General features: G+C 43.5%; 1 protein-coding gene across 3 annotated transcripts in view; it reads right to left on the minus strand.

Annotated features, from left to right (window-relative positions):
* The window catches only part of LOC102932805 (mitochondrial intermediate peptidase), a 135720-nt gene that overhangs the window by 8305 nt on the left and 112657 nt on the right, over positions 1-14758 (minus strand). For all 3 annotated transcript variants that reach the window (XM_037891199.2, XM_043530842.1, XM_037891220.1), the window contains exons 17-18: positions 14341-14462; positions 11760-11833 (exon numbers count right to left, since the gene is read on the minus strand). In XM_037891199.2, coding sequence (XP_037747127.1) covers positions 11760-11833; positions 14341-14462 — 196 coding nt within the window. The remainder of the gene's footprint in view (positions 1-11759; positions 11834-14340; positions 14463-14758) is intronic.

A 14758-nucleotide genomic window follows, 5' to 3' on the forward strand; every position in this document is an offset into this window, starting at 1 on the left:
GTCGTCCAGGACCTCCCCCGATCGCCATGAGTTTTCAAAGATAATGGCCAATGGCTCTGCAATCACATCCACGAACTCCTTCAGCACCCTCAGATGCAGCGCATCCGGCCCCATGGACTTGTGCTCGTCCAGCTTTTCTAAATAGTCCCGAACCACTTCTTTCTCCACAGAGGGCTGGTCACCTCCTCCCCATGCTGTGCTGCCCAGTGCAGTAGTCTGGGAGCTGACCTTGCTCGTGAAGACAGAGGCAAAAAAAGCATTGCGTACATTAGCTTTTCCCACATCCTCTGTCACTAGGTTGCCTCCCTCATTCAATAAGGGGCCCACACTTTCCTTAACTTTCTTCTTGTTGCTAACATACCCGAAGAAACCCTTCTTGCTACTCTTAACATCTCTTGCTAGCTGCAACTCCAGGTGTGATTTGGCCTTCCTGATTTCACTCCTGCTTGCCTGAGCAATATTTTTATACTCTTCCCTGGTCATTTGTCCAATCTTCCACTTCTTGTAAGCTTCTATTTTGTAGTTAAGTTCAGCAAGGATTTCACTGTTAAGCCAAGCTGGTGGCCTGCCATATTTACTGTTCTTTCTATACATTGGGATGGTTTGTCCCTGTAACCTCAATAAGGATTCTTTAAAATACAGCCAGCTCTCCTGGACTCCTTTCCCCCTCATGTTATTCTCCCAGGGGATCTTGCCCATCAGTTCCCTGAGGGAGTCAAAGTCTGCTTTTCTGAAGTCCAGGGTCTGTATTCTGCTGCTCTCCTTTCTTCCTTGTGTCAGGATCCTGAACTCGACTATCTCATGGTCACTGCCTCCCAGGTTCCCATCCACTTTTGCTTCCCCTACTAATTCTTCCCGGTTTGTGAGCAGCAGGTCAAGAAGAGCTCTGCCCCTAGTTGGTTCCTCCAGCACTTGCACCAGGAATTGTTTCTCGGAAACATCTGAGAAGCAACACTACAACAATGCAATGAAGAAAGTGAACAAGTGAAAGAATGTGTCATATTATACAATGCATTAAGAAGGAGATTTTACCAAGGAGTCAATGGAAATGATTAAATATGGCGAGCTTAGCACTGACACGTGCATTCACGTGCTTTAGAAGGGAAGAGCTTTGTGCATGTTTAACCAGTAGTCAGACTTGCACAAGCATATCTCTACCTAAAAGGTTAGATTTTGAAATCAGAGCCTAGAAAATTTAGACTTCTGAAATGTGGCACCTAGTATCAGAGAATACTGAAACTTCCCCCAAAAGAAAGTAGTGTCAGCAAGAGGTCACTATTGCTTGGTGGTGAAGGATGTATTTGGAGGAGGTGTGTGGAAATAGCATTTCTGCAGTTGGAAGAACAGTGTTTTGGAATGTCTTTTGGGAGGAACAGTGTTTTGGAATGTCTTATCAAAGAGGAGAATGGTGAGAGACACACAAAAGGCTGACTGAAAAAACTAACAGGACGATATTAAGGAATGACAACACATTAGAGCAGCTGACATTACTTATCTGTTTAAAATCTTATTTCTGTACTAAATACAGAATGATGGGGACAGGAGAGTAAAAAGGTTGCATGTATGTACAGTCCACAGTATTCATAATTGTTGCAAGATAAGCACAGGAACTACTTAACTTCAGATGGGTGTGGCTTAAAATGAAAAGTCAGGGTGACAAACCAAAACTGGACCACTCCATTTCAATAAAGGTTTTCATTTTCAGTGACAATTATTCCATCCCTCTACTGGGACATTTTGCCCTCTTTTTTTTTTTTTGGGGGGGGGGGGGGAGGGGGGGAGACTATTTTAGCACTAAAACAAGAAGTGAAAAGAAGAGACATTTTCTCTGCTAATTTTTATGACTTCACCCATCTTTAAAAGCTCTTTTAAAAATCATCTTAAAGAACAACTAGAAGAAATTATATAAGTACACACTGTGTCAGTAAATTTATCACTGCACAATGCTGATTGTTTATTCAGCATTCTTACTGCAAGTATCAATTATGCTCATACTGACAAATATGACAGAGGTATTGTTATCTGATTACTGTTATGCCTGTACAAACAGCAGACTAAATGCAGCTCTACTATTATAGTGCTTAATGTGACATAATAAGATTCAGTTTAGTTTTTAAGGTTCCATTTATTCAAATAAAATTTGAAAAGGCAAACAGACTACATTTTATAAGTGACCATGCTCACTTTGCTCCCCCATTATCTGCTTTCCTTACAACAGTCTATGACTTTTTTTCCATACTGCCCCCCTTGCACGGCAGAGCTATGGATGTCAGGGTGCCTTAACTGTGCATTTCTATATTTAAACACATTTGGATTTATTTTAAATTTAACCTTAATGCTGAATTTCCTGAAATTATAATGCTTCTTTCTGGAATAAATATACCATTTCAGGAATGAATTTTACCCTAAAATTACTGATACATACTCTCAACCTCAACTCAACAGTAATATATTTTTGTCTGGAAATGTAAGCAAATAAAATTATGTACTCCCACAACAGAAGAGAAAACGCATGTGCAGTTATGCACGGTTTCATGTGCTTCATCAACGGAAACATTTTGTTGGTTTCTTTATTCAAATAATATTTGAATCATATGGGCACATTGATAGAACTTTCAGCACAGACTTTGGAACATTCCATGAGACTCCCTGGTCAACAAAATGCAAAAATGCATTCCAAGAAGTATCTGAAGGGATAATAAGTCCAAGTCAGTGTTCAAAAGTTATGTCTCCCCATACTATGTGATACTTAAAAATATATATTCTGTTGGCTTGCATCCACTCCCTCCAGAATCTAAGACTGCAAGGCGGATTTGAAATTAGGTCACAAGATGTACCGTAACTTTGACTCTTTAAGAGTGCTGTAAGAATGATAAGTTTAAAAGATCCAGAAACCTCCCAGAAGAAGAGACCTTCCATATCTGGAATATAAATAGACTAATTTATCTCATACATAGTGGTTTAATATATGAAGGTACTGGAGATACATGGCATAATGTTACAACAAGAGCAATGGAGTCAGGACTTGCGTGTTTCATTTCCAGCTCCATCACTGACTCGCCATGTGAAAATAGCCACATCTGTTTTTTCTACCTGTAAAATGGATATACCACTTCTTAGCTATCTAACATTGCGTGTTTTGAAGCTTAACGAATTTTTATGAATTAACAGCAGTTTAAGAGCTTCAGATGAAAGGCATCACATAAATGTGAAGTCTATTATTATCAAGTACCTGGCTTGTGAGTTTCAATACTGATGCAACCTTGTTCAGTGTGCATATGAGAAGGTTACTCACCTTGTGCAGTAACTGAGGTTCTTCGAGATGAGCGTCCCTGTCAGTACTTCACTCCAGGTGTTGGTGTGTCCCTGTGCCTTTGCTTGGAGAATTTTACAGCAGTGCCTGTATGAATCACGCACACCCGGTGCCTGCCTTGAGTACCATTGGCGATTAAAGTATTGCGCTTGCAACCTGGACGACTCAGTTTCTTCTCTACCGCAGAGCCTGAACCAAGCTCCGAAGTAGAGGGGAAGAGAGTGGGTAGTGGAGCACCCACAGGGACACTCATGTTGTACTGCACAAGGTGAGTAACCTTCTCTTCTTCTTCGAGAGATGTTCCTGTGGGTGCTCTACTCCAGGTGACTGTAAAGCAGTGCCCTCTTAGGATGCTAGGGGCTTCAGAGTTGGTAAGATAACTGTGGATAGTACTGCTGGGCCAAGTCAGGTATCCGCTTTAGGGCCTTGCGTAATAGCATAATGTCTGGCAAAGGTGTGTTCAGAGGCCCAAGTGGCAGCCTTGCATATGTCTATCAAGGCAACGTTATTTAGGAACGCTGTGGACATTGATATAGATCTGATTGAGTGTGCCCCGATCGCTGATGCGGGCTGGGTGCTTTTTAATTGGTAGCATAGGCGAATGCATCCAGATATCCATTTAGAGAGTCTCTGCATGGATATGGATGCACCTCTGGATCGTTCTGCTATGGACACAGAGTTTTGGAGAAGCCTGAAATGGCTTGGTTCTGTCCAGGTAAAAAGCCAGTTCTCTTCTAACATCCAGGGTGTGCATCGTAGCTTCGAACGAGTCTACATGCAGATTAGGGAAGAAAGTTGGAAGCTGTATCGGTTCGTTAATGTGAAATGATGAATGTACCTTGGGTAAAAATTTGGGATGGGTATGTAGCATAATTTTATCCTTAAAAAAGATCAGGAGTACTTGTGGCACCTTAGAGGCTAACAAATTTATTAGAGCATAAGCTTTCGTGGGCTACAGCTCACTTCATCGGATGCATTGAATGGAACCCACGAAAGCTTATGATCTAATACATTTGTTAGTCTCTAAGGTGCCACAAGTACTCCTGTTTTTTGTTTGTTTGTTTTTTTTTTGCAGATATAGACTAACATGGCTGCTACTCTGAAACCTTAAAAAAGATCGTATATGGTGGGTCTGCCATAAGCACCCCTTTTCCTCCCACACGTCTGACTGACGTGATAGCTTCTAGAAATGACACTTTCATGGACAGGTGCATAAGGAGCAGGTTGCTAGAGGTTCGAAAGGTTTCCGAGTAAGTGTCGTTAGTACCAGATTCAAGTCCCGAGGTATAGTGGGTGGTCTGATGTCAGGGTAGAGAGTTTATTTGCCCTTGAGAAATCATTTGGTGATTGGGTGGGCAAAGATTGTAGTGTTGTCAATCTTTCAGTCAAAAGCGGTGATGGCCGCCAGGTGTACTTTCAATGAGCTGATGGAAAGGCCCGATTGTTTTAGTTCTAAGATGTAGTCTAGGACCAATGGGAGAGGTCCAGATGTTGCATCAATTTGTTGGTGGTGTACCATGTTGTAAACCTCCTCCACTTACATAGGTGGGTGCTACAAGTAGAGTGCTTTCTGCTATGGACCTGGTCTGAACAGTTTAGCTCATCATGAGGAAGCCATGCCTTAAGATGTAGCATCTGCAAGTTGGGGTGCTGTAAGTGTCCATCCCACTGTGTCAGTAGATTTGAGTGGAGGGGGAGTGTGACTGGGGAATGTGCTGACATGCACATCATGTAGGGATACCATGGTTGTCTTGGACACATGGGGGCTATTAGGATGACTCTGGCTTTGTTGGTCCTAATTTTCTGTATTGCCCTGGGAGCAATGGTATTGGTGGAAATGCATAGAAGAGGTCCGTATTCCCGCTGATTAGAAACACAGCTCTCATGGATTGCTTCCCCAGACCCTCCCTGGCGCAAAATTTTTGACACTTTGTGTTGCGGGCAGTGGCAAATAGGTTGGTGCTTGGGTGACCCCGCTATTGGAATATGTGTTGGTTAGTACTGGCTTACTCAATTCCCATTTGTGGTCGTGGGGAAATAGTCTGCTGAGTTCGTCTGCCGTCGTGTTCTGACATTCAGGTAGGTAAGAAGCTGAGATATGGATGTTGTGTTGAATACAGAGATTCCAAAGTTTGATGGCCTGGGTGCAAAGTGAATGAGATCTGGCTCCTCCTTGCCAGTTTATATAGAACATAGAGGCGATGTTGTCGGTTATGACCCTTATGTGCTGATTCTTTATGACCATCAGGACGTGGAGGAAGGCATTGTGGATGGTGCGGAGTTCTAGAAGGTTTATATGTGGGCTTGTCTCCGTTGTGGACCATAGTCCCTGAGCTGCTTGACGTTGCATGTGTGCTCCCCACCCGATGAAGGAGGTGTCCGTTGTGATCATCTGTGACGGAGGGTCTTGTGTGAAACACAAGGTTGCATGGGTGGGTCCACCAATCTAACAAGTCCCTGACCGTGTGGGACATTGTTCTGTATACAGTTGCTAACCATCCTTGGAGGCAGCACATGTGCAGGCTTGCGTACTTGACTACAAATGTGCATGCTGCCATGTGGCCCAAGAGTTGCAGACATTCGTGGGCTGTGATTTGTGGACTGTGTCACACTGTGGATATTACTGTCTGTATTGTGTTGAACCTGTCCTGTGGGAGCGACACCCTCGTGGTCTGGGAGTCGAGGTATTGTTGAGTCGATTGTATTGTTGATTTCTTCATATTTATTTGTAGGCCGACACTTTCAAAACAGTGGATCGCCGTTTGTGTGGAGCGCATGGCTTCTGACTGGCCTTTGTCTCTGTCGTTGATCATAAGGTCTCTGTTGTTGCTGTGAATATGTGGGATATCTAGAGTGTTGATAAGGTTGATATGTATACTGTCTCCTTCTCATAGCAGGCATAGGGATGCAGAGGGACCAGAGTGTGGCTCGGCAATCCTTCATTGTGTGCAGCACATCGTAGGTTTTGGCTGCGATTTCTCTCCATCAAAAGGGAGGTCCTCAACTGTGTTCTGGATCTCCTGTGGAAATGCTGATGAATTGAACCACGAGGCCTGTTGCATGACAACAGCTGTGGCAGGGGACCTGGCTACAGTGTCAGCCACATCCAAAGAGGCCTGTAGATCCGTATGTGCAATGTTTTGTCCTTCAGAGACCAGGGATTTAAATTGTTGTCTCTTGTCTTCAGGAATGTCAGTTAAGTCCATAAATTTCCCGTAATTCTTGGGGTCATATTTGGCTAATAATGCCGCATAATCTGACACTCTGAATTGAAATGTGTAAGATGTGTACACTTTGTGGCCAAAGAGGTCCAGCTTCTTGCTTTCCTTATCAGAGGGGCGGGAACAAAAATGCTGCTGTTTTCCCTTTTGATTGGCTGCTTCCACAACCAGCAAGTTGGGAGCTGGCTGTGTGAATAGGAATTCAGATCCCTTGGAGGGGACATAGTATTTGCGGTCCACCCTTTTACAAGTTGGCAGAATTGTGGCCAGAATTTGCCACACTGTTTTTGCAGGTTCCATGGTAGCCGCATTGTTCGGTAGTGCTATCTTGGAAGAGGAAGAAGGTTGTAGAACGTCTGTCAACTCATGCTGAGTTTCTGACACTTCCTTGAGGGCAATTTTAAGCTCATTAGCCACTCTTTTGAACAGATCTTGAGAAAAGTCGTCCACCGTGGTTGGTGGTGGGGGCATAATTGCCTCGTCCGGCAAGGAGGAGGAATTATTACTGGGTGGCAAGGTGCCAGGAGGAGCATCCTCTTCCTGCTCTGCCATTGGCTCCTCCAGTGTGTCCCACTGACTCCGAGGGGGGGGGGGGAGAGCGGAGGTCTGCCTATGTCCCTGCGTGGGCTAGGATGTCTGCTATGGTGTCATGTATAGGACTCCCAGGGACTCCGATATGGCCAGTGAGCTGGGTAAAGCACAGGTGGCCCCATCCATGGGTGGCTATACCAAGGAGGCATATTGCGCCTGCATGAGGACCGTGATCTCGATGGTTCAGTGCCAACCGGTGTCCTGACTGGGGAAGAGTGGTGAGGGGAGAATTGTCCTTCCACTATGTCCTCTTCATCACTACAGAACTGTGATGGAATGGGTGACAGATGTTGGTGTGGTACCAATGGCCTCGGTGATACACTGGTACCAAAGAGAGGAAACTGAGGAGTAGAGGAGACCAACAAATCCCTACGGTGTAGGAAGTGGTGTGGTCCCAATAGTGTCGGTGCCACAGGATGTGGTGGTGATTTACGCTGGTGGTGCGGTGAGCTGTGTAGGTGCCAGTGTCGCTAGTGTTGGAACTGTGGTTTTAGCGGTGCTGGACTGTGGTGCCGGGACAGGAGCAATTGTTGGTGCCACCTCCTTAGAAGGTGCCAACGGTGCCATAGTAGAGGCAGGCAACTTAAAGCCGTTAGCCTTGGCACCGGAGTGGTGGGTGCCGGCAGCCACCTTGCAGACAGTGCCTGAAGTGCCCGGAGTATCATAGATGCTGAGTCGCGGTACCGTCGGCATCGATAACAGCGATCTCGTTGGCGACCGTTTTTTGCTTGTCTGCTCTCTTTGGGATGGGGAGGATGACCATTTCTTGGCTGGTCCTTTGGATTTTGGGACCTCGGTGATGAGGGAACTGGAGACCCATGCAGGTCAGAGGCTGGTCTCAAGGACTTCTTCATTAAAATGAGCTTAAGCCTCTTAAGTCCCTGTCCCTTCGTGCCCTTGTCATAAATATAAAGGGAAGGGTAAACACCTTTAAAATCCCTCCTAGCCAGAGGAAAAACCCTTTCACCTATAAAGGGTTAAGAAGCTAGGATAACCTCGCTGGCACCTGACCAAAATGACCAATGAGGAGACAAGATTCTTTCAAAGCTGGAGAGGGGGAGAAACAAAAGCTCTCTCTGTCTGTGTGATGCATTTGCCGGGAATAGAAAGGAATGGAATCTTAGAACTTAGTAAGTAATCTAGCTAGATATGTGTTAGATTCTGTTTGTTTAAATGGCTGATAAAATAGGTTGTGCTGAATGGAATGGATATTCCTGTTTTTGTGTCTTTTTGTAACTTAAGGTTTTGCCTAGAGGGATTCTCTATGTTTTGAATCTAATTACCCTGTAAGGTATTTACCATCCTGATTTTACAGAGGTGATTCTTTTACTTCTTCTTCAATTAAAATTTTTCTTTTAAGAACCTGATTGCTTTTTTCATTGTTCTTAAAATCCAAGGGTTTGGGTCTGTGTTCACCTATGTAAATTGGTGAGGATTTTTATCAAGCCTTCCCCAGGAAAGGGAGTGTAGGGTTTGGGGAGGATTTTGGGGGGAAAAGACGTTTCCAAGCAGGCTCTTTCCCGGTTACATAGCTGTTAGGCGCTTGGTGGTGGCAACAATAAAGTACAAGGGAAAAAGGAAAACACTTTGTACCTTGGGGAAGTTTTAACCTAAGCTGGTAAAAATAAGCTTAGGAGGTTTTCATGCAGGTCCCCACATAGGTACCCTAGAGTTCAGAGTGGGGAAGGAACCTTCACAGCTCTAGTTTTCAATTTGCTACAATGGGCACATTTCTGGGGAACATGGGATTCACTCAGACAGCGGACACATTGAGTGTGTCCATCAGACACCGGCATCGCCTTCCTGCACGTAGTGCACCGCTTAAAGCCCGGTGAACCCGGTATTATGTGCTAATGTACTCATTGCTTTTTTTGTCTCTGTCTTCACAAACAAGGTCAGCTCCCAGACTACTGCACTGAGCAGCACAGTATGGGGAGGAGGTGACCAGCCCTCTGTGGAGAAAGAAGTGGTTCGGGACTATTTAGAAAAGCTGGACGAGCACAAGTCCATGGAGCCGGATGCACTGCATTTGAGGGTGCTAAAGGAGCTTGCGGATGTGATTGCAGAGCCATTGGCCATTATCTTTGAAAACTCATGGTGATCGGCGGAGGTCCCGGACGACTGGAAAAAGGCTAATGTAGTGCCCATTTTAAAAAAGGGAAGGAGGAGGATCCGGGGAACTACAGGCAGTCAGCCTCACCTCCGTCCCTGGAAAAATCATGGAGCAAGTCCTCAAGGAATCAATATTGAAGCACTTAGAGGAGGGGAAAGTGATCAGGAACAGTCAGCATGGATTCACCAAGGGCAAGTCATGCCTGACTAACCTAATTGCCTTCTATGATGAAATAATTGGCTCTGTGGATGAGGGGAAAGCAGTGGACGTGTTATTCCTTGATTTTAGCAAAGCTTTTGATACGGTCTCCCACGGTATTCTTGCCAGCAAGTTAAAGTATGGGCTGGATGAATGGACTATAAGGTGGATAGAAAGCTGGCTAGATCGTCAGGCTCAACGGGTAGTGATCAATGGCTCCATGTCTAGTTGGCAGCCGGTGTCTAGCAGAGTGCCCCAAGGGTCAATCCTGGGGCCAGTTTTGTTCAATATCTTCATTAATGATCGGGAGGATGGCGTGGATTGCACCCTCAGCAAGTTTGCAGATGACACTAAACTGGGAGGAGTGGTAGATACGCTGGAGGGTAGGGACAGGATACAGAGGGACCTAGACAATTTAGAGGATTGAGCCAAAAGAAATCTTATGAGCTTCAACAAGGACAAGTGCAGAGTCCTGTACTTAGCACGAAAGAATCCTATGCACTGCTACAGAATAGAGACCGAGTGGCTAGGCAGCAGTTTTGCAGAAAGGACCTAGGGGTTACAGTGGATGAGAAGCTGGATATGAGTCAACATTGTGCCCTTGTTGCCAAGAAGGCTAACGACATTTTGAGCTGTACAAGTAGGAGCATAGCCAGCAGATCGAGGGACGTGATCGTTCCCCTCTTTTCAACTTTGGTGAGACCTCATCTGGAGTACTATGTCCAGTTTTGGGCCCCACACTACAAGAAGGATGTGGAAAAATTGGAAAGTGTCCAGCAGAGGGCAACAAAAATGTTTAGGGGGCTGGAGCACATGATTTATAAGGAGAGACTGAAGGGACTGGGATTATTTAGTCTGCGGAACAGAAGAATGAGGGGGGATTTGATAGCTACTTTCAACTACCTTAAATGGGGTTCCAAAGAGGATGGATCTAGACTGTCCTCAGTGGCAGCAGATGACAGAACAAGGAGTAATGGTCTCAAGTTGCAGTGCCGGTGGTGAAGCACTGGAATGCGTTACCTAGGGAGTTGGTGGAATCTCCTTCCTTAGAGGTTTTTAAGGTTAGGCTTGACAAAGTCCTGGTTGGGATGATTTGGTTGGGGATTGGCCCTGCTTTGAGCAGGGGGTTGACTAGATGACCTCCTGAGGTCCCTTCCAACCCTGATATTCTATGATTATCACTGACTAAACTATGGAGTAAAAAAAAACACACCAATTTTCTTAAAAACAGGAACTAAGTTAATAAATGAAACTTGACGACTAGAAAGACTACTAAAACGGACTATGTAACTTGTCTGAAAAAAACTACAGGTTTGAACTGGACTGAGGAGCTCCGTCTTAGGCCAGGGATGATTGAGAAGGAACTGAGGAGTCTGGGTCACGCAGGCGATACTTCAACCGCCAACGGCGCACGAGGCATGCACTGTGCGTGCACGACCTGTACAGGCCCTGCTGTAAAATTCTCCAAGCGGAAGTGCACCTGGAGTCGAGTACTCACAGGGACATCTCTCGAAGAAGAAAAGGCTGTTCCAAAGAAAATTATTTCCTCTGATCATAAAAATACATAGAGATTTCATGAGTCACAGCAAAGTATATCTGAAAATTATTTCAACCACATTTACCTTAATTTTTCAAAATCAATACTCATTTTTTCCAATTGATATGAGACTTGATTTAAGAATGCAGTTTACGTTCTTGTCTGCACCAAAAGGAATACATACGAGAAGAGGGTTCTAAGAGGGATACTGATCAAAACCAAATTTTGTTACAAACTTCAACTTCCATTTATACTGAGAGTGCATTACCAAACTGCTAACACTACCTGAACTGCTTTGGTGCTATCAAAGTGACACTGGACAAAAGATTTCCTATTTCTACATCAGCAATATTTCGAATGATGGCCTTTCAGTTAACATATAGGTAAAAATTAGTAAAACAAACTTTAAAAAAAAATGATGGTGTATCTCTCCTTTTTCAGTGCATTTGACTGGTACCTTTGAATTCTATGGACCACTTTGAAAAAGAGATTTCTTTCCAACACCTTATTCCCCTGCTCTTTGGATCTCAACATATTTCATTCTTGGTATTACCAGATCTAGTCTGTTAAGTTAGGTAAATCTACTCTACATAACCAAAGTTTTCATAGGATTTATTAAAGGGGATAAATATAAAGGACTGGATAGGGAAATATTGTTAAATTATTTATTGCTATCAAATCGCAACCACTGATATTTGCCAAAAGGTATATAACAACAATGGGGAAAGAGGACGGAACAGGGGGAGGAAGGTCACAGAAATAAAACAATCTTCCTTTTTCTTTTACCTTGAACCATGAGCATGGGCTCTTTTCCACCACCATGTGCCAGCATCTCTCTGCGATAACGCTCACCCATTGCCCTGAAGGAAAAGACAGATAATATTACAGCCACCTGCATACACAACCTGTCTAGCTTTCAGTCACACTTGTCTCTGGTTTCTTTACAGAACAGACACAGCTATAGATCTAATAAAACCTGCCATCTTTAGACAATGGCTGCCTTCATCATATACTGATTAGAGAAATGCACACTATTTAAAATTATGCAAGAACTAAGCTAGATAGATTTAATACTTACAAAAACTATGCTGTTTTTACGCAATATTCTACTTTGCAGAGAACTTGTTAGTCTTCACTGTTATAAGGGGGGAAATTAATAGGTCTCTGATATAACTGCTTAGAACACTTAGCTAAGATGTAAGAACAGTTTGCAATTTGTCATTTGCCAATATAGCCAAAGAAGAATAATATGACATAAGACTTTAAAATTTAAAAAGCCAGTTTGTCAAAATAATACAAATAAGAGCTAATGATTCCATTTCTACTGTGGATGTTCTTGTTTACCTGCATGCAATATCCCACTTCTGCATTGTCAAGGGGCGACTGATCCCTTTCAGGGGGATCAGAACCCAGGCTGCCCACCACTGCCTTCTGAAGGCCCACCTGGGAGTAACTGACTGCCCTGTGGTTACTTAAAGAAAACGAGCACTGGACCTAATTAAAAGGTTATGTGATCTTAGTTAAGCTAGGGAGAAAGTGCTTCTAGACAGAATGCTATCACAGAGAGAAGGTGTGCTCCTCGGACGCTCCCAGGACAGCTCACTGGGGTAATGAGCCAAGAAGGTATACTCCGCTCCTCGAGAGGGGAGATCTCAACAATGAGACCTACAGTTGCCAGGCCACCAGGAAAGCCTGGTCCCAGCAAACAAATCTCCCAAATGGTGGCAGGAAACCCTGTGTGTCAAGAAATATGGGCTCTTCTCGAGAACAGCTACAGTTGGCAGGTCTCCACAGACACCTAGCACTAGGGAAGGATTCTCCCTAGGTAGTGGCAAGAGACTCCAGGAAAGGGACCTGCTTGTAAAGGGCACTGGACAGAGGCGAGCAATGGACTCAGGTGGAACAAATAAGCTAAGATTGTGCTGAGAGTCAGACACAGGGATAAAGGTTTTGCTTATATTTTGTGCTGACCTTTTCTGTTATTAAATGAGACGTTCCAAGGACCAGAAATGGTCACTAGCTCTGATATAAGAAGAGCTCTGTGTGACTCAAATCTTGTCTCTCTCACCAACAGAAGTTGGTCCAATAAAAGATATTACCTCACCCACTTTGTGTCTGTAATATCCTGGGACCGACATGGCTACACCTACACTGCTATATCTTCTAGTTACATTTAAATATCAGCTCTCTAAATGCATCAGGAAATGCTACTGCTGATTGCCACCCAGTGTCAGACATCCTGAACAAATACTGAACAACTTCCTTGTTTTAGGCAATCACTATGTAAATGTTAAATAGTTTTGGCCCAAAACTAAAAAAGATGTCAAAATGGATGATGAAGTGCTAAAAGTGCTCTCAATTGTAGTGAGATTTTGATAGCTCACAAAGTGTTCAAAGTTTGTGCTACCTCAGTACAAATAAGCAATACCCCCCCCCCCCCCAGTGTACTCTGTCTAGGTAAGCTGGACATTTCATCCAAAAAACAAAAAAGTTAGATTCTCTGATATCAGCCAAACTAAGGCCAAAGGTTTCAAATACAGGTATCTAAATTTCAACATGTGAATTTATTTGCTTATAGGCTGTTATTAAATATATTTCTTTATGGTAGCACCTACAGCGTGGTAGATGCTACCCAAATATTCAGGAAGAAACAGTATTTGCTCCATGGAGCTCACACTGTAAGGAGACAGACTAGTAGAAAGAGGCTAAGAGAAGCAGAATAGGCAAGTATGTACAAGTCAGCTCGACTGATTGTAAGAAGCAGGACAAAATTGGTCTTCAAGAGTGATTTTGATGTGGACACGGTAAGAAGTCTTGCAGATGAGCTCAGGGAGGCTGCGTCATGCACAGGATACTGCACAGAAGAAGGCATGGAGGAGACTGGACAAGAAACTGATAAACAAGCAGATAAAGCTATGTATACTAGCAGAGCAGAGGGATGCAATGCAAAGCTTGAAAAGGGAAGATAACTAGGCAGAGCTATGTGGAGCTTTGAAGGTGATGACAAGAAGCTTGTTTAATACTGACAGCTTCTTCTAGTTCAAATGGAAGTTACAGGTATTTAACACTTTTGAAAATCAGGCTCTTTAATTAGATGACTACATATGGATTTTGGTACCTCCCACTTGGCACCTACATTTTAAAATACTGACGCTGTATTCTTTGCATCAGTGAACATGTCCTACAATGCGCCTTATCATCTGTGGTTATGTTATATTTTGCTATGTTTTTAAAATCAACATATTTAGAAAAAACAATTAAAATTACATAAAAAATAAAAATGTTGCTACAGGTACAACAAGCAAGTTTTCTGCTTCCCAGAGTTAGCACGCCATTCAGTTCTACTTCATGCACTGTCTCTTTTTACCTGTCAAATGGGTTCTTCACAAAACACTGTTTCCATACCATGGAGGCAATGGCCCTGGACATGAGGTAGGAGTAGTACTTGGCACCGTATCCCACAAGATGGCTAAATCTCAGTTGCCAGGCCTATAGGGAAAAGAAAACAGAAGGGAAACCACATCACTTATATCCTTCCGATTATTTTGAGAACTTTTTATCAAAGATTGCAAGAGTTATACACTGAATTGGTTCATAAATACAGCAATATATTACAATGGCAGAAATCTGACCGTATTAAGGAGAAACAATGAAAGAAAAACTAATGTGTAGAACCTCATTCTAATAAATGTTTTCTGAGCTGAAGACTACATTTTTCCTATGCTAATCATTATAGTTAATATTATGAGTAAACAGAATCAAAGGCACAGAAGACTGAAACAAGT

The sequence above is a fragment of the Chelonia mydas genome, chromosome 1 (genome assembly GCF_015237465.2).
Source record: "Chelonia mydas isolate rCheMyd1 chromosome 1, rCheMyd1.pri.v2, whole genome shotgun sequence".
NCBI lineage: Eukaryota > Metazoa > Chordata > Testudines > Cheloniidae > Chelonia > Chelonia mydas.